General features: G+C 37.2%; 1 protein-coding gene across 1 annotated transcript in view; it reads left to right on the top strand.

Annotated features, from left to right (window-relative positions):
• Positions 1–25,197, top strand: part of KAT6B (K(lysine) acetyltransferase 6B) — a 195,387-nt gene that overhangs the window by 112,957 nt on the left and 57,233 nt on the right. The window contains exon 4 of the mRNA XM_012663343.1: positions 16,339–16,447. Within this exon, the coding sequence (XP_012518797.1) occupies positions 16,339–16,447 (109 nt within the window). The remainder of the gene's footprint in view (positions 1–16,338; positions 16,448–25,197) is intronic.

The raw sequence follows: 25,197 nt of genomic DNA, 5'->3' as shown, positions 1-25,197 counted from the left end.
TTACTTGTGCACCCCTACCTCCCAGCTCCCAGGAGCGGTGTACATGTGGTACCAAGGTTAAATGAGCAGACCATCTATATCCAAGGAAAAGGGGAAGTCACTCTGAATGGGCACAGGGTTCTCTCTATTGAATTAGAATAATAATGGTAATGATAAATATGACAGCAGATCAGGTCTCTGCATTAGAATCAGCATTTTCTGCAAATAAAGAACATTAAAAGTAAATAGAAGTCAAAAGCTAGTCCTTTGAAAACAGCAATAAAATTCAGAAATCTCTAGACTGATCCAAAAAAAAAAAAAAAAAAAAGAGGGGGGGGGAAGACACTACCAATACCAGGAATGGGAGAGGGAATATCATTGAAGACATAATAAGGATAATAAGGGGATATTATGAGCAAGTTTATGCTAATAAATTGGGCAACTGAGATGAAATAGGAAAATTTTTTGAATGCCCAAATTGCCACAACTGGTGTGTGTGGGTGCATGCACACATGTACACACACAGAAATCTGAATAGTCCTATGTCTATTAAAGAAATTTAGTTCATTATTTAAAACTTTGCTACAAAAAGAACTCCAGGCTCAGACAACAGATAATGGTGAAATCTATAAAACATTTAGTAATACAAATGTTAGATAAATTCTTTCAGAAAATGGAAGAAGAGGCAACACATCCCAATTCATTTTATGAGACTGGCATTACTCTAATCAGAGACATTGCAAGAAAAGGAAACTATGGAACATTCCTCATAAACATAAACGTAAAAATTTTTCAAAAAAAATTAGTGAATCGGGCTGGGCGCAGTGGCTCACGCCGTAATCCTAGCACTCTGGGAGGCCAAGGCGGGCAGATTGTTTGAGCTCAGGAGTTCGAGACCAGCCTGAGCAAGAGCGAGACCCCGTCTCTACTAAGAATAGAAAGAAATTAATCGGACAACTAAAAATATATAGAAAAAATTAGCCGGGCATGGTGGCCCATGCCTGTAGTCCCAGCTACTCGGGAGGCTGAGGCAGAAGGATTGCTTGAGCCCTGGAGTTTGAGGTTGCTGTGAGCTAGGATGACGCCACGGCACTCTAGCCCAGGCAACACAGTGATACTCTGTCTCAAAAAAAAAATTAGCAAATCAAATCCAGAAATATATAAAAAGGATAATATGCTTTGAGTTTTATCTAGAAAGGGGTTTATCCAGAAATGCAAAGTTCGTTTAATATTCTGAGATGAAGAAAATACATTATCATCTCAGTGAGATATAGGAAAAGCAGTCAACAAAACTAAAAATCCATTCATGACAAAAACTGTCAATAAACTAGCAATGGAAGTAGCTTTCATCAACCTGATAAAAGGCTTCTTAAAAAAAAAAACAAAACATAGCTATTGTATGAAAGACTGAGTACTTTCTTCCTTAGGTCAGATATAGTTCATGCCTGTAATCCTAGCACTCTGGGAGGCTCAGGCGGGAGGATTGCTTGAGGTCAGGAGTTCAAGACCAACGTGAACAAGAGCGAGACCCTGTCTCTACTAAAAATAGAAAAAATTAGCCAGATGAGGCAGTGCATGCCTGTAGTCCCAGCTATTCAGGAGGCTGAGACAGGAGGATCACTGGAGCCCAGGAGTTTGAGGTTGCAGTGAGCTATGATCACACCACCACACTCAAGCTGGGAGACAGAGCAAGACTATGTCTCCAAAGAAAAGGGAAAAGAAGTAAGACAAGAATGTCCCCCTTTCATGATTTCTGTTTAGCATCGTACTAGAGTTCCTAGCCAGTACAATAAGACAGGAAAAAGAAATAAAAGATTGAGAGGAAGAACTAATACTGTCTCTTAGAGTATTAATTATAGTATTTATACTGTCTCCTACAGATTTAGAGGATTAACTAATACTGTCTCTAGTTTCAGACCACATGATCATCTGTGTCAAAAATCCTAAGGAATCTTTAAGAAAGATACCAAAACTAGACAGAATTTAGCAAGTTCACAGGCTACAAGGTCAACATAAAAAAACTCCAATAATTGTATTTCTGTATAGTAGCAATGAACATACAGAAACTAAAATACCGTGTATAATAGCATCAAACAATATGAAAATACAGTGATAAATTTGGACAAAATATGGGCAAAGCATGTATCCTGAAAACCATAGAGCATTGTTGAAAGAAATTACAGACATTGATAAATGGAGAAATGTCCATGTTCATGGATTGGAAGACTCAATAATGTTACAGTGTCAGTACTTCCCAAACTGATCTATACAGTCAAAACAATCCCAGTAAAGATCCCAGCAGATGTTTTCCTAAAAATTAGCAAGCTGATAAACAAATTTATGGCAATGTAAAGGACCTGCAGTAGTTAAAAAAAAAAAGAAAAGGAAGAACAAAATTGCAGGACTAATTAAATGGGAAGAGGAAAATCTTCTCAATAGGTGGTCCTGGACTAACTGGTTATACATATGGGGGGAAAATGAACCTTGATCCTTACTTCACCTTGTATACAAAAATAAACATCATTCATAGACTTAATATAAAAAACAAAAACTGTAAAACTAGAAGAAAATATGGTGTAAAACCTTGGCAACTTTGGGATAGGCAAAGACTTCTTAGGACACAAAAAGTAGAAAAACTGATAGATGAGACTTCATCAAAATCAAAAATGATGTTTTTCAAAAGAAATTGTTAGGAAAATGAAAAGATAAGCCACAGACTGGGAGAAAATATTCACAATACATATGTCTTATGTATTATGTATATAGAAAGGACTTTTATCCAGTATATATAAGGAATTCTGACAACTCAGTAAAACAACCCAATTAAAAAATGAGTGTTACAGGTTGTGTTCCCCAGGAAGCAGACACTGAGATAAAGTTTCCCGTATGGGATATGTATTAAGGGATGGATGCCTTTGGTATCAGCTCTTGGGAGAGGGAGGGCAGCAATGCAGCATTAGGCATAGGGAGATGTTGAGCACGGATATAACTCAACAACAGCTTTGGCTGACTTCAGAGGTATCTCTGGAGCTAGATTGGGCCATCAGAATTGTCCTGAGTTGGGCCAAGATGACCACGTCTTTATATTTCTGCATCACTCAGTAATGTGGGCCTGTACCACTTGGATGTGTCCTTGGGTGGTGTGATTCTTTGCAGCTGAGGCAATCCCAGAAAGGGAGTGACAGCTGAAAACTGACTTCTCATAGTTTTCTCAGTAGATGGGATGTAACAGATTTTTCACTGAAAGAGGGTCTAGCAGTATAGCTCAGTGACTACTTTCATGGGCAAAAAGAAGATAATATGAATGGCCATTAAGCACATGAAAACATGCACCTCCTTAGTCACCAAGGATAAACAAATTAAAATTACAATGAGTCACTCCTGCGAACTTTCTAGAATGGCTAAAATTAAAAAGACTGACAAACCAAGTGCAACCGAGAGTGTAGAATGGCGCAAGCACTTTGGAAAACACTTTGACTATTTCTTATAAACTAAACATACACTTATCCCTCTACTTAGCAATTCCACTCCTACGTATTTACCCAAGACAAGTGAAAACATGTATACAAAAAGACTTTTGCATGAATGTTCATATTAATTTTATTGATACAGCCCAAAACTGTGAAGAGCTCAAATGTCTATCAATAGGTGAATGGGTTAACAAATTTAGGTATATTGATATAATGAGATACTATGTAGCATTAAAAGGAATAAACTATTCACACATGCAACAACATGGATGAATCTCAAAAGTATGCACACATAAGGAAGTCATAAAAGAGTACATACTGTATGATTTCATATACGAAATTCTATAACAGGCAAAATTCCGGTAGTTACAGGAAGCAAATCAGTGGTTGCCTGTGTCTGCAAAGAGATGAGAGTGCAGAGGGGCTTGAGGGAACGTTTTGGGACAATGAGAAGGTTCTGTATCTTCATCGTTGTGATGATTACATGGATGTATGCATTCGTTTAAACTTTAAGAGGGTATATTTTGTTGTACATAAATTACCCTTCAGTATAATTATATCTCAGTAAAGGTGGTTTGTTTTTTAGTAAAACTCTTTAAAATGGGGATGTGTTCATGAAGGATATTGGTTGATCTTTTAATTTTCTTTTGTAATGTCTTGATCTGATTTTGAATTATGCTGGCCTCAAAATTAATTGAGAAATATTTCCTCCTCCTCTGTTTTCTGAAATAAATCATGAAAAATTGGTATTGTATTCTTCTTAAATCTCTGAAAGGATTCACCAGTAAAGTCATCTGGACCTGGAATTCTTTGTAGGAAGGTTTTAAATTATGAATCATTTTCTTTAGGGCTATTTAGATTTTGTTTTTTCTTGTGTAGTTTTGTTAATTTAGTCTGCCAGTGAGGTTGTCCATTTCATCTAAGTTGTCTAATTTATTGGCATAAAGTTCATCATATTTCCCATTATTTTAATGTCTTCATGAACTGTATTTATATCTCCTCCTTCCTGATATTGGTAATTTGCATTTTTCTTTTCTTAGTCAGTCTAGCTAGGGTTCTCTACTAAACATATACCTACCTTAAGACCCAGCAGTTCCACCCCCATGTATTTAATCAAGAGAAATGAACACATATCCTCAAAAATACTGTATAGGAATGTTCATAACGATATTTTCATTTTAGCCCTAAACTGAAAACAAATGCTAGTCAACTATAGAAAGAATAAATACATTGTTATATGTTTTTAATAAAGTACTACTCAGTAATAAAAATAAATGAATTATGATATATACAACAATATGCACGAATCTTGAAAATGTGGAGAGTGAAAGAAGCCCTACACAATTCACAATGTCTTATTCCATTTATATGAAGTTTTTTTTATTATTTTTTATTTTTTTAAATTTTTTTTAATTTCAGGATATTATGGGGGTACAAACATTTTGGTTACATGTTATGACTTTGCCACACCCAAACCATGAATATATGAAGTTCTAGAACAGACTTAATCAAACTATGTTGGTATAAATCAGATTTGTGGTTGCTTGGGAAGGGAATTGGAAAGGGATTGACTGGGAATATGCAGGAAAGAACTTTTTGGGGTTATGGAGCCTATATCTTGATAGGGGTATGGATTACATTAGTGTATGCATTTATTCAAAACTCATTGAACTATACATTTCAGTATATATATAAATATATCTCACTTAGTTGTATAACAATGTTAATGTAGTTAGTGCCACTGAACTATATGCCTAAAATTAGTTAAAATGGTAAATTTTATTGTTATTTATATTTTACCACAATTGAAAAAAATGTAAATGGGTATGTGAAAGTTCTAAATGGGCAGACATTTAATGTGTATATTTACCCTCATAACCGTGTACTTTTTACTATTATTTCTTTATTTACCGTTTGTATGCTAAAGAATGTAATTTAGAAAATTATGAGAAAGTACCAAGTATGAGAAATAATGTTACATTCATATATTCAACAAATATTTATCAAATGTCTGTAGTGTGTATAGTTCTATTTTATGTGTAATTAAGATAAACCAAACTAGGATCTCCTTCAAAGAGCTCACAGTGTATTAACCTTTGACTTAAAATATGCAAAATTTTACCAATTTCCCAAAAATAGTGAGCTTTCTTCTTCCTGCTGTTTACCCTTAGTTGGCTTCTGTAGACTCCTAAAGGTCTAGGAAATTGAGCTTAAAATTCCTCACCCTGCGGGGAAAGCCTATCACATCTGGCGTTTCTCTTCCTGGCCTTGCTGTAGCTTGCATTCATAAGGAGGAGGGGCTTGTATTTTGTGCAGTTCCCACACCGTTTGCAGTGAGGCTATAGCACCAGGGACCAGAGTCTGTCTGAGACAATGTTCATGTAAGTGTTCAGGTTGGTGCCTGGCTTAAAGAATTAGTAGGTCTAGAACCTCCACCACAAAAGAGGTCTAGGGATGAGACTTCTGCTACACAGAACTGATTCCAAAAAACAAGGTCAGAGTTCTTGACACTTGGGTAGTAATCACCCGAGCAATCCTTTTCCTACTGCTTGCGAATGCTGTAATTGAAAGGGTCAAAGGTAGTCTAAAAGTAAGGAAAACAAAAGCAAAAAGTCAGGGACGTGGAGATTCTGCACACCAGATGGTTTGTGTGCCCACAGGGTAATTGAGAATTAAGCGTGGTAATGGAATTATGCCACTTTTATTGGTTCTGTGAGGACAAGCACTTGTTGTACCATTTATATCCTGCTTGGCATACTTTGGGCGCTGAGTAAATATTAGTGACTTATTGAATAGCATATGCATCTTAACTGCCATGTAAATCTGTGAATGCGGAGCACTGAGGGGGTGGTGGGGAGTGGTGGTGGTGATAATATTATTGAGAAAGTGACTAATGAGACTTTTCTAGCTTGTCTCATCTCTTCGTTCTCCTTTCCTGTTTAGATCTAATTACATTCAATTGAGTTGCCTTGTCTCCTCTGAGCAGTTACTGCAGGTTTCTCTTGGCAGGATTGGTAATGAGAATGTCTATGTTCAGTTCACGTTGGGCCTAGGCAGGGTTGCAGGCACCATATCAAGATTAAAATGAATGCCTTGGGGCAACCGCAGAAGCCAGCTGCCTCTAGTTGATATGCAGCTCTATTAAGTACCAGCCATTGCTTGCCTTTCTTATAAGTTGTTGTTATGCCTGTCCTTTAATCTGTGCATTACTATGGTACTTATAGCCTTACTTGGAAAAAATTCCCAAATTATGTAGCTGAATCACAATACAGAATTTCTACCAACAGCACCTGTCACATTTTTCTCAAAATTTAGTGCCAGAGTTTTCCTATTTTTTTTGTTTTTCTTGCTGTCTTTAAGGTAGAATTTCTATTTACACCCCCATCAGTTTTCTTATCCTTAAAGAAACCATGGTCTTGAAGTTTAGACCTGCCTTAGTCGAAGTTCTTGCAGCACTGGGGTTGGGAATCACTTGAGAGGCACTTTGTTAATTTTCTTTTTAAAAAGGAACCACTAAAGATTTGTGACTCTTGGATGTGAGTTGATTTTAAAATTCCATTTTTCTCAATGTAGAGTAGGGTTTATATTGCTAATATCATGACATGCTTGCCAAAGAGAATAGTTTGTAAATCCTAAACAGACTTCCTGTAACCATGTGTTAAATTTCCAGCTGTGTTGAATCAGACTTTGATCCCTCTTAAGAAGATAAATGCAATAGCTGCAGTTTCTAATGGCAGGAGTGGAGGAGAGAATTTCAGATGAAATTTTAAAAGCCAAGTCCCTGTCCAGATAAGAAATTGAAGGCCCTGGGGCAAGTAATTGTTTCATTGTCCTTTTTTTTTTCCGAAATTTGTAGGCTTTATCTAAAAAACAAACCACCACCCCACAAATGAGATGCTATTGTTAAACACAGTGTGCAGGATTAGATTTGTTTCCTTCCAATAGAATCACTTTCCTTAATCAGCACTCTTATAAATGGCACACCTGCCTAATTAGAACAAGTTCTAGACTAAGGATACAGTGTGAGCATTTCAATTAACTCCACACAATTGATAACTGTTGTGGCTGATGTTCTTAGAAAGTCTTTCCTCCTCTCCTTACTCGTTTGCGGCTAAGCTTTTATTATTTTTTACTTCTGAGTCAGCCTTTGATGGTGAGAATTTTCAGTATGTGGTCATTGATTTTTTTTGTTTGTTTCTAAATGATTTCTTTAAGTAAAGAAAGAATGTATTTTATGGATAGATGTAGGGATGCTTTTAAATATTTTTATTTTATTAGATTTTACTTACTTATTGTCACTCTTAAAATACAGAGAACTCTTACCACTGTGACAAGGAGGTAAAATACAGCAGTCACATTCAAGATCTCCATACATTAACAATAATAAATCCTTGTGCTCCGAGTAATACAGAAACTCAATCCACAGAGCCGGTAGGGATGATATAATGCTCCCTCACAGAACCAATTACCCACAGAGAAATATAATGAGCAGGGGAGGTGATACAATAAAAATCTATATAGCGGGAGTAAAATTATGGTAAAATTGTTGCCTGTGTAAAGTCTTACAGTAAGTATATCTCCAGGTATCTTCTGGAAAAAATTATTTAGCATCTACTCAGGTCCAAATTCACGATGGAATTGCAAGGCTAGCCTTGGAATAAAACAAAAGGGTACATGAGTGTAGAGAAAATGGCGATAGTCATGTCGTAAACAGAGTTCTGTTCTGCCCTGAAGGATCTGAAGTAGACCAGGGGCTGTTCTGAGGAAGTGGAGGGCACCAACCCTCCCTGCTGAGGAATGGCTGCACTGACCACAGTTGCTGCAGATGCCGACTGGAGCAAGAGAACGAACGCTCTGAAAAAATAAAACGATTTAGATCATCACAGGAAATCCCTACTTTTAGAGTTAGTGTGTTTCCGAAGACCATGTCTTAAGCAGATTGCCGCAAGGAAAAATCCTGAGCGCGCAGGGTCTATATCCTAATTAGGAGAGTGCTTGATCTGTTCCGACAGACATCAGTTGGATAAGTGGGTTAAGTGGCAAGAAATAAAGTCTAGTTCTTTATTAAGTGTCAAATAGAGTGCTGAACTGGCAAAAACAAAAACAAAAAACATTAGTATATTCACTCTAAAAACGAGAGGAGCAGTTTTCAACCTCTGTTGTCGTAGTGCTATCAGTTGTGAAGTTTGTGGATGATAATTCATTATCAGTAATAAAGCACCAAAGTTTGTAAAATATTTTCTTTATAAAACAGACTGAACAGATCTATGTTATTATAATATACTCCCATTACAGTGTATTCATCTTACTTGGCTTCTTTCTTTTTCTTTTTCTTTACTCATATTCTTTCTCGAAAGGGGTGAGTGTCACCACAACTAGATGCTGGTGCCTGGTCATGGCCCCAAGCCTGTCTTATATACGACCTATAGTGACTATTACTGAGCAGTCCCTAATAGTTAATACTAGGGAGATAATTTTCTTCCCAGATGATTTTTAAATTTTGGTCTAGTCTTGTCAGATTATGTCCAGGGACATATATAGCAAATATAAATGTCATTTATTACATGTGTCAGAGTAAAAGAAAAAGCCTTCAGATTAGACAGTGATGGAACCCACCTTGCCTCTGGTGGTTGCTTTATATGTCATGTTTGTAGTCATTAAGGATATACAGGAAAAGAGAGGACAGCAGTCAGTATTTTGGGACCCGTGAACTGGAGAAACCAGTTCCCGGGCTGAAAGCAGTTTGTTCATTTGTTCATTTATTCAGTCAGTGTACTCTGAGGCTGGGATTGCAGCAATGAACAAAGTCTCTGGCCTCATGATGGAGCTTATGGTTTAATAAGGAACACAAAATAGACAAAGAAATGATACATAGTATTTCAGATGGTGATGAAGAAAGATAAAGTATTGAGGATCTAGAGGGATGCTGGTGGAATATAGCGTAAGAGCGGGTGGTCAGTGACAGCCCTTCTAATTAGGTGATGTCTAAATCAAGCTCCACATGAGACGAGGGACAAACCACGAGGAAAGCAAAAAGAGTGAAGGGCTTGGCATTAGCAGGCTGGGGTTCCTCCATCTTCATAGCCACGTGACTGTAGGGAGACATTTAACTCACCTGGACAACAGAGACAGAAGGAGCTCTAGGCTTCATCTCACAGGGTTTATATTTGGCACAAGCGAGGCACTTGAGAAAAGCATTTTGGTCAATAGTAAAGCATTACCTAAACTTCAAATTTCAGTATAGTATGACAAAAGGGTACAAGTTAAAGAGATACAGAAGAGTTTTAAAACAGCCTTTCACACAGCTTGTTTTGGAGTTACTGAATTGAGTTGTCTGAGCTGAAGTATAGACGTTCCCCAGTGATGAACTGTTTGATACTTGAGGGTTGAGGATTTATATTTATGTTTGTTCACTTTTGTGGTATTATTCATTAAGATTTTATATTTGCTTATGCCTTTCTTCCTCTGACATCTTTTTTTCTTTGAGTTTTCCTTTTATTATTAATAAATTGTTATAGGCCTCTTGAGGGATTTTCTACCCCATTCCTATACTCCCTGACTAATTCATTCTTTAAAAATAATCCTCTAAGATTAATATTCATCACGGGGACTCAGAAAATCAAAATCTTTTATAGAGTAATTCTAAACTCCAGAACAATTCATTCGTGCTGATGTTTATTAAGGACTTGAAGTTGTTTGTTTGCTTTTGGTTTTTTAGCCAAAGTGAATTTTGCAATAATCTAACAATATTTGAGTAAAACTTTATAGTTTACAAAGTACTTTCCACACTCAGTCACATTTGAACTTGAGCAACACTAGATCTAGACAATACAGATGCTATTGTGCTCTTTTACAGATGAGGAAACCTGAGGCTCAAAGAGCAGAATTTAAATCCAGGTCTTTTCCATGATGCAAGTATGAACATATGAATGAAAAATGCTGAATTGTTTAGTTTTTAACATTTGAGGTTATTAAAATGGTATGTTTTAAAAGCAATTTCATGAAAAGCATAGATGACTCAAGAGGTTAGATCTATAGGGGATTATGGAAAGAGAGGGCTATATCTGTGATCATGGTGAAGGGAGACCAGAGAAATGGCCTACAAAACCCCTTTTTGTGTCATTGTCAGGAAGAGGATGTGAGCCTGGATACTCCTGGCTCTGATCTAGTACATGAGCTTTCATTTCTTTTTGTCCAGTTACTTAGACTAACAAGACAGACAAACATGTTGTTTCCTTCTGGGCAGAAACAGAAGTAATCATAAACTGAAATAAAGCTTCTCAAAATTGCATTATCTTGGATTTAAAGAATGTTTCCTTAGAAAAGGCTATTTTATTTTGAGATTGAAGGTCCTGAAGACTCTTTAAAAAGTCTTTTTAAGGGTGTTAGAATCAATAAAAAAATCAGAACTGGGAAAGACCTTAGAGATTATCCAACCATAGAACCATTAAAATATTTGATTTAGAAAGAACCTTTGAAGAGTCTCAGATCCCTAACTTGTGCAAGACGACTTTGTGTCTTCACTATCCGGATGGGGCCCAGCCAGCCTCTCCATGGTCTCTTCGGATTACAGGGGCCTCTCATTGCTTTGGGAATAATCCATTCCACAAATACTGTATGATTCCACTTATTTAAGGTAGCTGGAGTAGTCAAACGTAGAGACAGAAAGTAGAATGGTGGTTGCCAGGGGCTGGGGAAGGGGGAGTGGGTCATTATTGTTTCATGGATACAGAGTTTCAGTTTTGCAAATTGAAAAGAGTTCTAAAGATGGATGGTGGTCATGGTTGCGCAATATTATGAGTGTATTTAATGCCACTGAACTGTCTACTTAAAATGTATTAAAATGGTAAATTTTATTTTACATGTATTTTACCACAGTTTAAAAAATAAAAAATAAGTAAGTGAAGCAGGAAAGAAAAGATAAATCCAGGCTGGGCGCGGTGGCTCACGCCTGTAATCCTAGCTCTCTGGGAGGCCGAGGCGGGCGGATTGTTTGAGCTCAGGAGTTCGAAACCAGCCTGAGCAAGAAAGAGACCCCGTCTCTACTAAAATTAGACAGAAATTAATTGGACAACTAAAAATATATAGAAAAAATTAGCCGGGCATGGTGGCACATGCCTGCAGTCCCAGCTACTCGGGAGGCTGAGGCAGGAGGATCGCTTGAGCCCAGGACTTTGAGGTTGCTGTGAGCTAGGATGACGCCACGGCACTCTAGCCTGGGCAACACAGTGAGACTCTGTCTCAAAAAAAAAAAAAAAAAAGAAAAGATAAATCCATTCTATTGCTGGATAGTTCTGTTGGAAAATCTCTCTACTATAACCCCTATTGGTCTAAGTTTTGTACTCTGGAGCCACAAGAACAAATCTAACCCTTTCACCTGGATGAAGACACCCAGCCTGTACCCTCCACACAGTCCCTTGAAAGCTAAATAGCCCCAGTTCCTTCACTAGGTCATTATATTTTGTTTTGTTTTGCTTTCTACTTTGAATCATGATCAAGCTGCGGTGCACACATGGTTATTGGCTGATATGCCTTTTAAATGTCTCTTAATCTATTGGTTTTTCTGTATTTTTTGCTTTCTCACTTACTCTGTCTCCCTTTTAATTTATTTGTTGAAGAAACTGGGCCATTTGTTCTCTAGAGTTTTGGCAGTAGCATCTCCCTGCTCTACAGATTAACATGTTCCTCTGTCCTCTGTATTTCCTCTGAGTCGGTAATTGGATTGAGATACTTTGTTTTATAAATGCTTATAATCCAACTACAGTCATCCCTTGGTATCTATAGGGGACTGGTTCCAGTACCCCCCACAGATACCAAGCTCCACAGATGCTAAAGTGCCTTATATAAAATAGTGCAATATTTGCATATAACCTATGCATATCCTCCTGTGTACTTTAAATCATCTCTAGATTACTTATAATAACTTATACAATGTAAATGCCATGTAAATATTTGTTATGCTGTCTTGTTTAGGGAATGATGTCAAGGAAAAAAAGAAGCCTGTATATATGTTCAAAACAGATACAACTATCCATTTTTTTCCCTGAATATTTTCCATTCACAGTTGGTTGAATCCACAGATGTAGAACCCACAGATATGGAGGGCTGACTATGTATAATAATTCAGCCCAGATCTTCTTTTCCTCCAACTTTTTGTTTGGAAAAGTTGTAAACATGCAGAAAAATGGAAAGAATAATCTAATGAATACCTATATTCCCTTTATATAGATTCACCAATTGTTAACATTTTGCCACATTTGCTTTCTGTCTCCCTCTCTGCACACTCACATACAAACACACTTGGGTTTTTTTTTCTTTTTTTTCCCTGAATCATTTGAGAGTAAGGTACAGACATCATGGCAGTTTACTCCTAAATATTTCAGCACATATCCTCTAAGAGCAAAGACATTCTCCTACATAATCACAATTATATTCACTTAAGAAACTTAATATCTAGTTCATCTATTGTCTAATATTGAGTGCATATTCCCCTAATTATCCCAGTAATGCCCTTTATAGCCGTAGGTATTTTTTTTAAATCCAAAATCCAACCAAGGGTCACAAATTATATTTAGTTTTCATGCCACTTTAGTCACCTAAATTCATTCTGCCCTTTTTTGAGTCTTGTACAACATTGACATTTTCTGAAGAGTCCAGGCAAGTTTTTTTTAAAGAATGTCCCTCAATTTGGATTTGCTTGATTGTTCCCTTATGATTGGACTCAGGATAAATACTTCTGGCCAGAATACTGTATAGGCAGTGCTGAGTCCTTTGGAATAGCACTTGGGAGGTACATGATGTCAGTTGGTCACATACTGGTTAAGGAGAAAATGTCCACCAGACTTCTCCCTGGTAAAGGTACCTTCCCCCCATTGTAATTGATAAATAATCTATTACATGTTAGTGGTTGCCTTCTTAACAGTTTTTTAAAATATGACATTGGTCATGGGAGAAGAGATAATGAATGGAAGAGATAATGAGCACATTAGTAAAGAGTTATTGCCACTGACGGAAAGACAATTTTTAAACATTTGTTCTGAGGAATAGAGGGGAGATAGCAAAGGTGAGAAATGGTCTGTAGTGAAGACAGACTTGTGTTTGAGTCCAGCTCTAAACTTGAACTTATGCAACTTTAGAAAAGTTACCAAACTTTTCAGATCCCTCAATTTCTTCCCTAAACTGGGGATAATACTCATACCTGGCAAGATTGTTAAGGTGATTAAATGAGATAGTATAGGAATGGCCTCTAGCTTAGCAGCTGCTGTAGGGCCACTGCACGGGAGATGGTAAGGAAGTACTTCTAGAGCAGAGCTTGCTGGATATTTTCATATTTAGACCGATCCATGAGTATTTATTTTGGGCATTAGTTTAAAATACTCAGGCATATTGATGAGAAAATGTGATCAACAGGTTAGGTGCCTGTGTAAAAATTCAAAGAAAAGAATTAAGAATTTGGAGATTTTTGATTCCATTTTCAAACCTCTTAAATATGACTTGTCTGTAATGGACTTATGTAGAATCAACTTGCCATTTACTCAGACCTCTTTCTGACTGCAATCCATTTTACTTTATTACAAGGAATTATTTTTTAAAACAGATTATATGTAGTCTGATTGAAAATAGTGAGTCATAATAATTGTGTGACCCATTTACATTCGTTACTGTAAAAGTTTCATTTTGTACAAATGACAATTTTTTAAAGTTAATTAGACTCGGCTACACTGAGGTTAGCAAAAAGTGCTTTGAATTATCAATAATTCAGCAGGGCAGACATTTCTGTATAATGCAGTGGTTTTATGGAGTATTGTGAGATAGTTATCCTTAAAATAAATGGTTGTGAGCATACATCAGCATAGTAGGGTTCACTTGAATGTAGCGTGATGTGATAGCATCTATGCTTTCTATTATTGGGCAGAGTGTGGGACATCATTCTTTCTGGCCATGAACTACTAGCAACCTTTGTCCTTTGTGTTACCTTTAGTTAAAAACGAAAAATGAGCATGAATGCTGGCTGATGGCCATGTGTCTCACCGCTAAAAATTCATCTGGGAAAGAAAAATGGGATTGGAGATTTGGATTTGTTTCATTGCATGAATGATATGTGACATTCTGTAAATTATTTATCACTGCAAGGATGGCAGCAATGGCTTGAACATTATTATATCAAATGAAAGCAGGAATCCCATTAGTATGAGGACTGGGTTTTAGCTAGAATCTATCAGGGGAATGTTGTCACTTTAAAACCAGATTGTTCTTTTAATTGCTATTTAAAGGAACAAAAGTGTTCCCAAGGTGCTGCAGTTGAGCAGTTGCAAGTAATAACTATGGATCCATAATTATGCAGTGCTGATTATCTGGCATTTAAAAAACTGTGGCTGGAGTCAGTGACCAATTTGTAGTAGCTTGTCTTTTTCGGTTTTTCTAGTACAGAATGTTTTATACTCTGCTTTTTAACTGGGGCTACAAAAACATATTTGCATAGCTACCTCAGAAAGTAAAGCCTATGCATATTAAAAGAACAAATTAAGCTGAAAGTAAGGGCAAGATAATGAATGCTCATGTTGTAAAATGAAATTAACAGTCATATTAAACAATTTTGCGAATGCTGGGTCATGAGATGAGTTTTTATTTTGATGACATGTTGTCACAGGGAACCAAGACATTTGTTAGATCATTATAACCATTTGAAATATTATCTTAGAGATGAAGTGTTTTTTTTTTTAAACTAGCACATGTTTCTTTCATTTATTCAGTTAGCAAATATATTTTGAGTGCCTACTGTGCACCAGGCAATGTATTAGGCATTTGTGAAAGAGTGGCTGAAAAAATGAAGTTTATCCTACGCCGATATATATTTAGAGAGCTAGACCTAGCAAAAATCTTGTTTTTAATTTGCATTTAAAAACATTTGTGATTACGTTGGGTTTTCTTGCCCTGAATTTTTGATTCATGAGATTCAAATATAAAGACATCATAGTAACATTCAGATGGCTAGCAGACAACATGTGTGAAGGCTTGGAATATGCAATAAAATTTTAGTTTTCATACAGTTTTGGCTGTTGAAAATAATGTGACCAGATCTGTAGGCACAGTCAACTATTCATATGGATGGGAATACGAGCATCGCTGATAGTAGTAAATAACAATGGGGACACTAAAATATATGTAGATTTATACATTGTTAAAAGCAATTTCCATAGTGAGAGTTAAAGGGTGCTACAGGGCTAGACAAATGTTTTGTTGTTTCTTTTATAAAGTGAGAATGTCAGAGATTGAAGGTTTATCTTCTTTGTTTGGTATGATGTGGTTTACTTCTGAAGACCTTGGTGCCAGAAAAGCCTTATTAGTGATCTTTTGATCTTCTCAAATGATCTCACAGAGTTTTAGTTCTTGCTTATTCTAACTCTGTTATTATGTCACCTAAAAACATATTAATGTTTTATGTCAAGTACTTAAAAGGTGAATATGAGTAACCTGCGTTACAGCATTTGATAAACTTTAAACAGTCTGACTTAACTAGATGATATTCATGAAATATAATGCTGAATAGATAAGTGAATTTATTATAGGCATACAGATTATGGGAACAATTGACATTCTGAATGAATCCTTAGTAATGTTCATTTCAGGAAAGCTATATAATGAAGTCTTAGATTTCATTATTTAATAGAAATTACTTCTGAGTCTTATGTACTACACTTAAACATAACAGGTGATACTTTAGTATCAAATAATGTAAGTGATTTTTTTATTAGCAGAAAATGTTGATTTGAATACCTTATTTAGCAGTTTTTCTTTGTTAAAGAAATACGGAAGAAGCTGTTAATTTTAATGTTTTTAAATTTGAAATGGAAAAGTAATAACATTTTTTATTTTAATTTTGTCACAGCCCCGTGCTGATCCCATTCCAATATGTAGCTTCTGTTTGGGAACTAAAGAATCGAATCGTGAAAAGAAACCAGAAGAACTCCTCTCTTGTGCAGATTGTGGCAGTAGTGGTAAGTTGTGTTTTTTGTGTTGTACAGTGACATCCCATTTTCATAATTTCATGCTATTTATCTTTCTATCAAAACTACATTTGTTATTTTAAGGCAATTATGTGGTAATAGCATAGATTTTAAATTTTAAGAGAAAAAAGAAGGAAGAAGAGGGAAAGTATGAGTATATTAGCACAGACATATAGATATTATATGTTTATATAGTACTATAAATATTTATGGTTAAGCTTTCATTTTATACCGGCATTTGTAATTCAGTGTGGAGACTTCTACATTGTAGGTAAATTCAGTGTAGAGAATTCTGTGCTTTCAGGCTGAATACAATTGGAATTACTCACTTGTTTTCTGTAACCTGAAGTCTCAAGAGATTCGAGTTGGAGCCTATAGGGTTTCAGCTCCTGACACCTACTGGTGAAATGTAATATTACAACCCAGCTCTATGTGATGCTGAATGAAAGGGACAATATTCTGGAAACTGTAATGACAGAATCCAGAAATCATTAGGCATGAAGGAAATTCAAATTGTGTGGATTAAGATAGGAAATGGGTGGTCTGTGGAAAAGGTGATTCCTTGAAATCAGGGAATTATTGAGTAGGGACTGTTGGCAAACTGCATTATCCAAAATGCTTTCAAGGTAGGTAGCTATCACTTCTGCCTTTTTCTCAGCATAAGATTTTAAGACTGTTTTTACCTCCAGTTCTATAATGGAAACGTAAAGACAAACTGTGCTTACGTTAATTTGTTTTGCTAGCTAGTCCTCCTCCTTGTTTAGCAGGTTATATTTGCCTAGGTGACACACACACACACACACACACACACACACGGATACATACATATATACTTATCAACAGATTGAGTGGTAGTTATTAGATTTTTTAAAATTAATCTTTTTGTATTAATCTTTAAATTTTTTTTCTCCCAGACTACTGAAACTTTTTCCACAAAAATTGTTTTAAAATTCATGACTGAATATTTCTCTAGTTATAGTAATTTAAAAAAACAACAACAAACCTGCAAAACACCAATACTTACTCTCGTTTAGGAAGTTATAAAATATAGTGGTTAAGAGCAAACTCAAGAATCAGCCCTAGCCTAACTCCTCTACCTTGAGTTAGTTACTTAACCATTCCAAGCCTGTTTCCCCATTACAAGATTGGAATAATGGTAGCACCTACCTCTTGGGTTTTATGGGAATTAAACGTGAGGGCACAAGTGAATAGCCCTAGCACAGGGTCTACAAGAACTATGGTAAGTGTACTATACATGTCAACCATTGTTATGGTTTGTCATGTTTGATATCATTGTCCTTGATTGCTGCAGGTAATTTAAAATCTCACCACTTATGACAGCTGCTTGATGGTTGGATAGAGGAAACGTTTCATACTGAGGAATGACAGTGTTGTGCAGTGATTCTTACTCCTCATATGAAGGTTTAACTTGATAGGCCCTCTGTGGTTCCACAACTTTCAGGCCCTGGCTATGAGGGAGAGCCTTGGAAATAAGACATTTCAAACCCTGCTTGAAAAATATATTCTGACAGTCTTTTTGATGGGCTTTACAGATTCATTAAAATTCTTTTACCTGGCCATGGTATCATGGATAGTGACAAAAGGGCATGGAAACATTATCTGTATGTTCAGTTTAATACATTTCAACCTTACAATATCCCTGTTTTATGCTGGTGAGGTAGTGCCTCACTCATCAGTTCTGACTCGGTCGTTATCTTTGGGTTTTCTCACGAGGCTCATTCTGAATGAATTATTCTTTTGTGTAACTGCCTGATCAATTTAGTGGTGTTCACTTGTCCATGGTTTACCCTTTGTGGTTTTTAAGGTGGTACTTTAAAAACATCCTTCACTGTTTTATTTCTTTAGTATCTATTTGTCTGGGCGCCTAGACAGATTAAAGACGTACTTAAATGCGGGAAGAAAAGTTCCCTTCATATATTTCCTTACCTCTGGTGATACACTTGAGTTGATAAGGAGTTCGAGATCATTATCTTCTAGATCATAACTTCAAGGCCTCCTTCATAGGGTATAAAGGCGTAATTCTAAACAGGCAGATCTTAGATTTTCTGATGTAATCAATCTCCCTTTGTCTTTCCCACATTGAAGACCTGCCAGAGAGGAGGTTGATCTGCTTTATATTTGAGGTCACTGAAAATTTCTTTCCCTGAAAATATCTTACTTTTCATTCATATTTTTTCAGAGTCAAGCTAGGGGTGTGTAGGTGTAGTGCTATGTTTTCTTATTTCAAACATACCCTCTTGTTTTCTCTTTTAACGAACAGAGAGGAATGGCTTAAGGATACTGTCTAGAGGGTTTATGTAGCTGGGGTCATTTTGCGTGCCAGTCTTCGAGTAGAGAGAGCCAGAGGCTTTGGAGCCAAGGTAGGGGTCATGGCAGAAATTCAAGCCCCAGGGTCATCATGTCTCTTTGTTCAGGATAGAGGATGCCTCAGAGTGCTTCTCTGGACTCTGCAATGGGATCCGGCTCTAGTGGGACGGTTCACTTAATCTTCCTTTGAGTGTGCTGTGCCAGCCTGGATTTGTCTACTTTAGTCAAAAAAGCTATTGTCCCTAACTCAGGGAAATGCTTTGTAGACGTTTACTTCATCTGGTACATCAGAAGAGTGGACTTTGTTGATTGTTCCTCTTTAAATTTAAGGGTCAAAATAAAATGTTCATTTTAGGGAGTTCAGGGGTTCTTGTAGTTTTAATGCTCTGTTGTGACACCTTGGTAATAATAAGGAAAAAAGACCAGCAAGCCTCGACACCGCCCTCTGAAATGCTGGGAAGCCCATTGTTACAGTCTAATCCAGCATCTCAAGTGGGAATTACAGATTGGTTGAGAATTACAGATTGGTTGGTACCCCTAGTTGACCTTATGGAAATGGCTGCTTTCTCACACTCAGAAGAGTCCGTTGATTCTAGGATTGAATTGAGACTGTTCATAATGATCAAAGGGATCCCTAACATAAGATGTTTATGTGAAAAAATAGCCATAGCAGTATAAAACCAGAAAAAGGAAATATAGATGGCAGCCTATATGGAGGATCAGTCTTAAATGTGTTTCCCAGATGTGCCTGATGCTTTTTAGCCGTTTCTATCGGAAGTACCATTTGTATGATGTCACATTTAGACTCTGCTTAGATTTCATAGACATGAGTAATAAATGTTTCCTTCTGCTTACATCATAAAGTAAAGCCAATTAGAAATTTCTCAGTTATTAAGATGGTTCGGTGCTTCAAATGGGCAGTACTTTCTTTAACTGTTTTTTCCCTGCTAAAAGTTCTTTTTAAAAACAAAATTATACAATATTCAAGTTTATGTCAGACAAATGTGAAGTGAGGTACATGGTACAAGAAGCTGCAAATGTGGAAACCCAGCATTCCAGTCCTTTCCCACTGCTTGCTGGCTGTGTAACTGCAATTTTCCTGATCTGTGCACGTGGAGGATGATGTCTGCATCCTGCATCCACATGGCTGTTGTGAGGATACAATGAGCTAATGATATGAAGATGAACTATAAAACATTAGACAAATGTGAAGGATTATTCTAACCACTAATATGAATGTGAGAATCATCACATAGTCTTGAGGTCTGTGGAAATGTTGGGACTAGGAAGTGATTTTACTTGACTTTCATGGATCAGCCTACTTTGAAATTAACACTGTTATATTCTCTTTGCCTCATTAAGACCAAATTATCTTTAATTAGCTTCACATAAGTATTAGATATTATACCAAATGAAATTTTGTGTCTGCTGCTCAGATTGCTGGGTGGTTAAATCTTACTTACAGATGAGTTGTGTGCATGTGTGTTTTCAAATTAGCAAATCTAAGATAAGTGTACAGTTCAAAATTACAGCATCATTCTAAGTGGAAGCTCATTGAAACGGGAGACAAGAAAGGCTTCTGTGATCCAGCTGGGAGAGTGAGAAAAATCCCTTTTGTACAGTGAAGGGAGCAAGAGCTGTGGGGTGGAATATCAGTATGCCCTCAGGAGACCTGAAGTCTTCCTTGGGTTTGTATTTATTTGTGTATTAACCCTGAACAAAGCTTGCATGCCATCTGCTCCTAGAGGGAACCAATAAGGGCAGTATATGGATATATGGGTATATAAAAAAAGATCGCTATTTCCATAAGGTTACCCCAGGGATTGGTTGGTTAGTCCTCCTGTTTCACACTGACTAGACTCAGATTGAATCATTAGTTTGGAAAGGAGACCTTGAACTATTTAATAGAAAGAAATCTAAAGATAGAATCCAAAGAGGAATAGGTAGGAAGAGGAGGAGGAAGGTGAGCTGCATCTCCTAAAAAACCCAAAGCAGGCCCAACCTTCCAAAGGGATGTTATTTCACTAAAATTGTGCTTGTCAAGGTTAATAGTGATCTCCATGTAGCAAAATCTAAAGATCACTTTTCAGTCTTTATCAAAATCTAATCAACATCTTTCAACTCACTCCGAATACTCGTCTTAGCTATATTTGACCTCGTTGAGAATCTTTTTTCTTGAAATGTTCTCTTCCTTTGGCTTCTGTGACACCATATTCTCTGTGTTTTCTCTCTGTCACTTCTTTTCACTTCTTTTATTAGCTCCTTGTCCCCTCTCCATCCCCTAAATGGTTTTTCGGCCTTCTGTCATTGGCCCTTACTTTGCCTCCGCTTCTCCAGGCCCTTAGGAACAAACACCTATGGAACTTTTCCACTTTTCCACTCCATAGGCACCTTGAAGTTAATACCCAGAACAGCTCGTCAATCTTGCACTGCTCCCTCCACCCACAAACAGTCACAACAGCAATGACAACAGAAATCCCAGCAAACACACGACATCCTGCTTCTCCTCGAGGATTTCCCATCTTGGCAAATGGTACACCATTGGCCACTCATTCAGTTACACAAACTGGGAATTTGGAGCCATCCTCTCTCCTATTCTCTCACACCAAGGAGTCACCAAAAATACATTGATGCTAAATCCTAATATATATCCAACATCTTAAATATATGCGCACCCCACCCAGATCTGCTAAGCTTGACTCTTTCTCCCAATCCGTTTTCCATACTATAGCCTGAGTTACCTTTTTAAATTATAAATCTGATCACAGAATTTTTCAGTGGTTACCAGTTACTCTTAGGAAAAATCCAAATTCTTTAATATAGCCCCAAAACTCTTCTGGTTTGGACTCCTGTCCACCCTGTTCCCTTCCTAGTCTGCACGTTAGTTATGTTGAACAGCTTCCTTCTCCTTGCACATATCGTGTTCTTCTCTTCCTCTGCACATGCCGTCTTCCCCTGCTCTGCCCCTCATCTGGTGCCATCTACTCCCACTCATCTTTTAGGTCTATTCTTTAGGGAGGCCTTTCTCTAACCTCCTGCTAGGTTTCTCCCTAAGCCACCCCACTGTCAGGCATTAACGCTAATTCTTGTTTAATGTTTGTCTTTCCTGCTAGACTATATGCTCTGAAAGGGTGGGAAACATGTCTCTCCTTTTGCTCATTGTTATCTCCAATGCTCCTGAGGGAAGGACAGATGGATAGATGGATAGTTACATAGCCAGTCTCAGGGCTCAGTGTCTGAGTCTTTATTAGTTTTCCATTGCTGCTGGAGTAAATCACCACAAATTTAGTGGTTTAAAACAACACATTTGTTATCTTATAATTGTAGGTCAGAAGTCCAACGTGGGTCTCACCAGATTATCAAGGTACCAACAGGGCTGGGCTCCTCTCTGGAGACCCTGGGCAGAGGGGATCCATGTCCTTGCTCATTTGGGTTATTGACAGAATTCAGTTCCTTGTGTTTGTAGGACTGAGATCCCCATTGTCTTGCTGTCAGCTGAAGGTCCTCTCAGCTTCTAGAGGCCACCCGCCTTGGCCTGCAGCCCCGTCCTCCATCCTCAGCACCTACAGCAGCAGATGGAATCCTTCGCATTATGTGAACCTCTTCTCCTCCTCTTCCCATTTCATCTCTCTAACCAAACCGGAAAAGGTTTGGTTGCTTTTAAGGACTTGTGTGATTAGATCAAGGCCACTCAGGTGACCTGGGATAATCTCCCCATCTCAAGGTCTGTACCCTTAGTCACATCTGCAAAGTTCCTTTTGCCACGTCAAGTAATATATTCAGAGGTTATGATTATGGGAATTAGGGCACAGACATCTTGGAGCTATTATTCTGTCTACTATAGCCCTCCCCCACCTTTTTTCCCACAGTACTTCCTCCAAAAATAATTTCTACTGGTATGTGGTTCCATTGGAACTTGTTTAATTTTAAATAGTATTCCTTTGGTTTTACTAGATAAAACTATTATAAGCAACAAGTACTTAATATGTGTTTATGTAAGGATGAATGAGTGAATGAATACATATTATGGCTCTCAAATCTGATAAATTACAAACCATGTTAGTAAAACAAACTTCGGAAAGACAAACCACCATGAATGGTGTCAGCAGAGAGAACAAGAATTTTTGGAGGAAATTGTTGAGTTTATGGAATGACTAAATGAGAGGTAAGGAATTACATTATCAGTAGCATTGTTCCTTTATCTAATTACTGGAGCTTGTGTAGTAGTATATCAAGACCCAGTCATAGTCATTTGTGTTATTTTAAAGTTGGCTGTAAGAAAATAAAATGGAAATGTTTCTTCATCCCTCAGTATCCTTTACAGAATCATAGAAATTTAGAGCTGGAAGGGATCTATGGCCAATTCTCTTGAGCTAAATAGAGATAAGATTACTGCCTAAAGGAAAGATAGGCTGAAGATTTTGGAATTCGTTAGGGTAGCTTAAATAGTAGTAGTTGAGATATAATATTGCTTAAAGTGAGAGAAAGCATTAAGAGGAAGAATATCCCTTGCTCTTGATTGAAAATGACTGAAATCCATTACTTTTCAAAATGTATAATTATTAAAAAGTCTATCTTTCATATCCGTGAGAATAAATATTAAGCTGTAATATGTGCATTACCTTAGTTACTGAATATTAAGCTACAAGGTACAAAAGCAGATTTTAATGTAGAGAAAAATTCAGTGCATTAAATTGAGGTCATATGTGCCAGTGATGTATGACTTACAGGAAGCAATAAAAAAGGGGAAAAAAGAAGTAAATGGTATACTTTTAAGCTGATGGGACCCATTTTAAGGGTGGAATTTAAATTGCTGTTCTTTAAAAGTTGAATTTTTAGCCCCCTCACTATATAAGGGGGCGAAAGTAGGGGGATTCTGATCAAAGTAGACCTCTCCCCTCCCCCTTCAGAGTATACTTCTTAAAGTTGACAAGCAAGCTGTCTTTGTTTGCTGTTCCTGAGCAGAAAGAGGTGATTGATACCATTTTTATATATTTAAACTTACTCCTTGCATTCATGTGGATGAGAGAAGCCCTTGTAAAGTAATGGTGTCTAGGTTAAATGCATCTCCCTGGATGTCTCTCCTGCCTGAGGTCGTAATCCTGTGACAACATTTTATTTTCACGACATCTTAAATACAGATGTTTAAAAAAAAATTTTTTTTAGCTCAGGAATAGTGTGCTTTTATTAACGGTATTGATGATTGATTTTGAATGTTTTTACTTCAAAAAGCCAAATCTCCTGGTGGGTGGAATTTTATGAAGCACCTGTTAAGCTTTAGGGAGGAGGACCTTTTTGGCAGCAACCCAAAATACATATTTAAACAATGAGCCTGCCAAAGTCAGGAAATTATAAAACAGTTTTGAAATTGCAGAATCTGCTTTTTTTATTACCCCTCAGGTTTCTTTGCAGCTTGGTTATAAGTTCTTTCACATGGGATTTACTAATGTTCTTACTATTTAAAGACCAGATTTAGAAAAATAAAATCAAGTTTGGAGATCTCTTTGGGTTTATGTGATAAAAAGACCTTTAGACTTCAAACCGTACTGCCCTCCAAAGAGCCTAGGCTCACTCTCCACACCTTGTGGGGGAATCTATTACTCATTGGCTCCTGGCTGGCTCCTTTGAATGGCATTGCCCCTCAGGGTCTCCAGTTTTCCTCTGAAGTAAGCAGTAAGACGTGGTGTGTGGAGCACTGCTAGGTAAAAAGTGTGCCCAAAACAGTGTGGAAAAGCTCAACACTTGGGAGAATGGGGGAAACCTGCTGAGAGTGAACTTCTTGGCATATTCCATTTGACCTGGATCTTTCAACTTCTTAGCTCTCTCTCCAATTCACTCTTCTCCTACTTCCAGAATTTAAACTCAGGGACCCAGAGGCCAGATGGCAATGGGATATTTCTTGTCTATCCCAGCAATGGAGTGTTCTTTATATACTATTGGATTTGGGGGTGGGGTATTCATGGTTGTATTCTGTTAAGCAGCCCGTTTTAAGTATTATGATTTCATCATGCACAGAGTAGGAATTGTTTGAACTTCGGCGCCCCCCTCACAGTCCAGCAAACCAGGACACTCTGGGTAGATGGTGGTTGATGAAGGTGGCAAGCACAAGAGTTTTAACAGAAGGTATAGGAGTGAGAACACCATCCAAGCATGGGTTATCATCAGATTCTCAACAGCTTGCGATTGGAGTAGGTATAAATTTCCAAAGTGCTCTTAGGTAGAACATTTGTTTGTACAGTCATTCTGTTACATACAGGGAAAGAAGGCAGGGGAAAAAACACAGAAAGGAAAATCCATAATTCTTATTCTCTGATCTGTATTTTCAAGTTCCTAAGGTTCATTGGCTAACACCATCAGCTATCTATTAAATATTAGAGAAGGAGAGTTTTAAAAATATGTAAGGCACCCTTCCC

The sequence above is a fragment of the Propithecus coquereli genome, unplaced genomic scaffold (genome assembly GCF_000956105.1).
Source record: "Propithecus coquereli isolate 6110/MARCELLA unplaced genomic scaffold, Pcoq_1.0 Scaffold80, whole genome shotgun sequence".
In the NCBI taxonomy this organism is placed as follows: Eukaryota; Metazoa; Chordata; class Mammalia; order Primates; family Indriidae; genus Propithecus; species Propithecus coquereli.
This window is presented reverse-complemented; position numbering and strand designations above follow the sequence as displayed.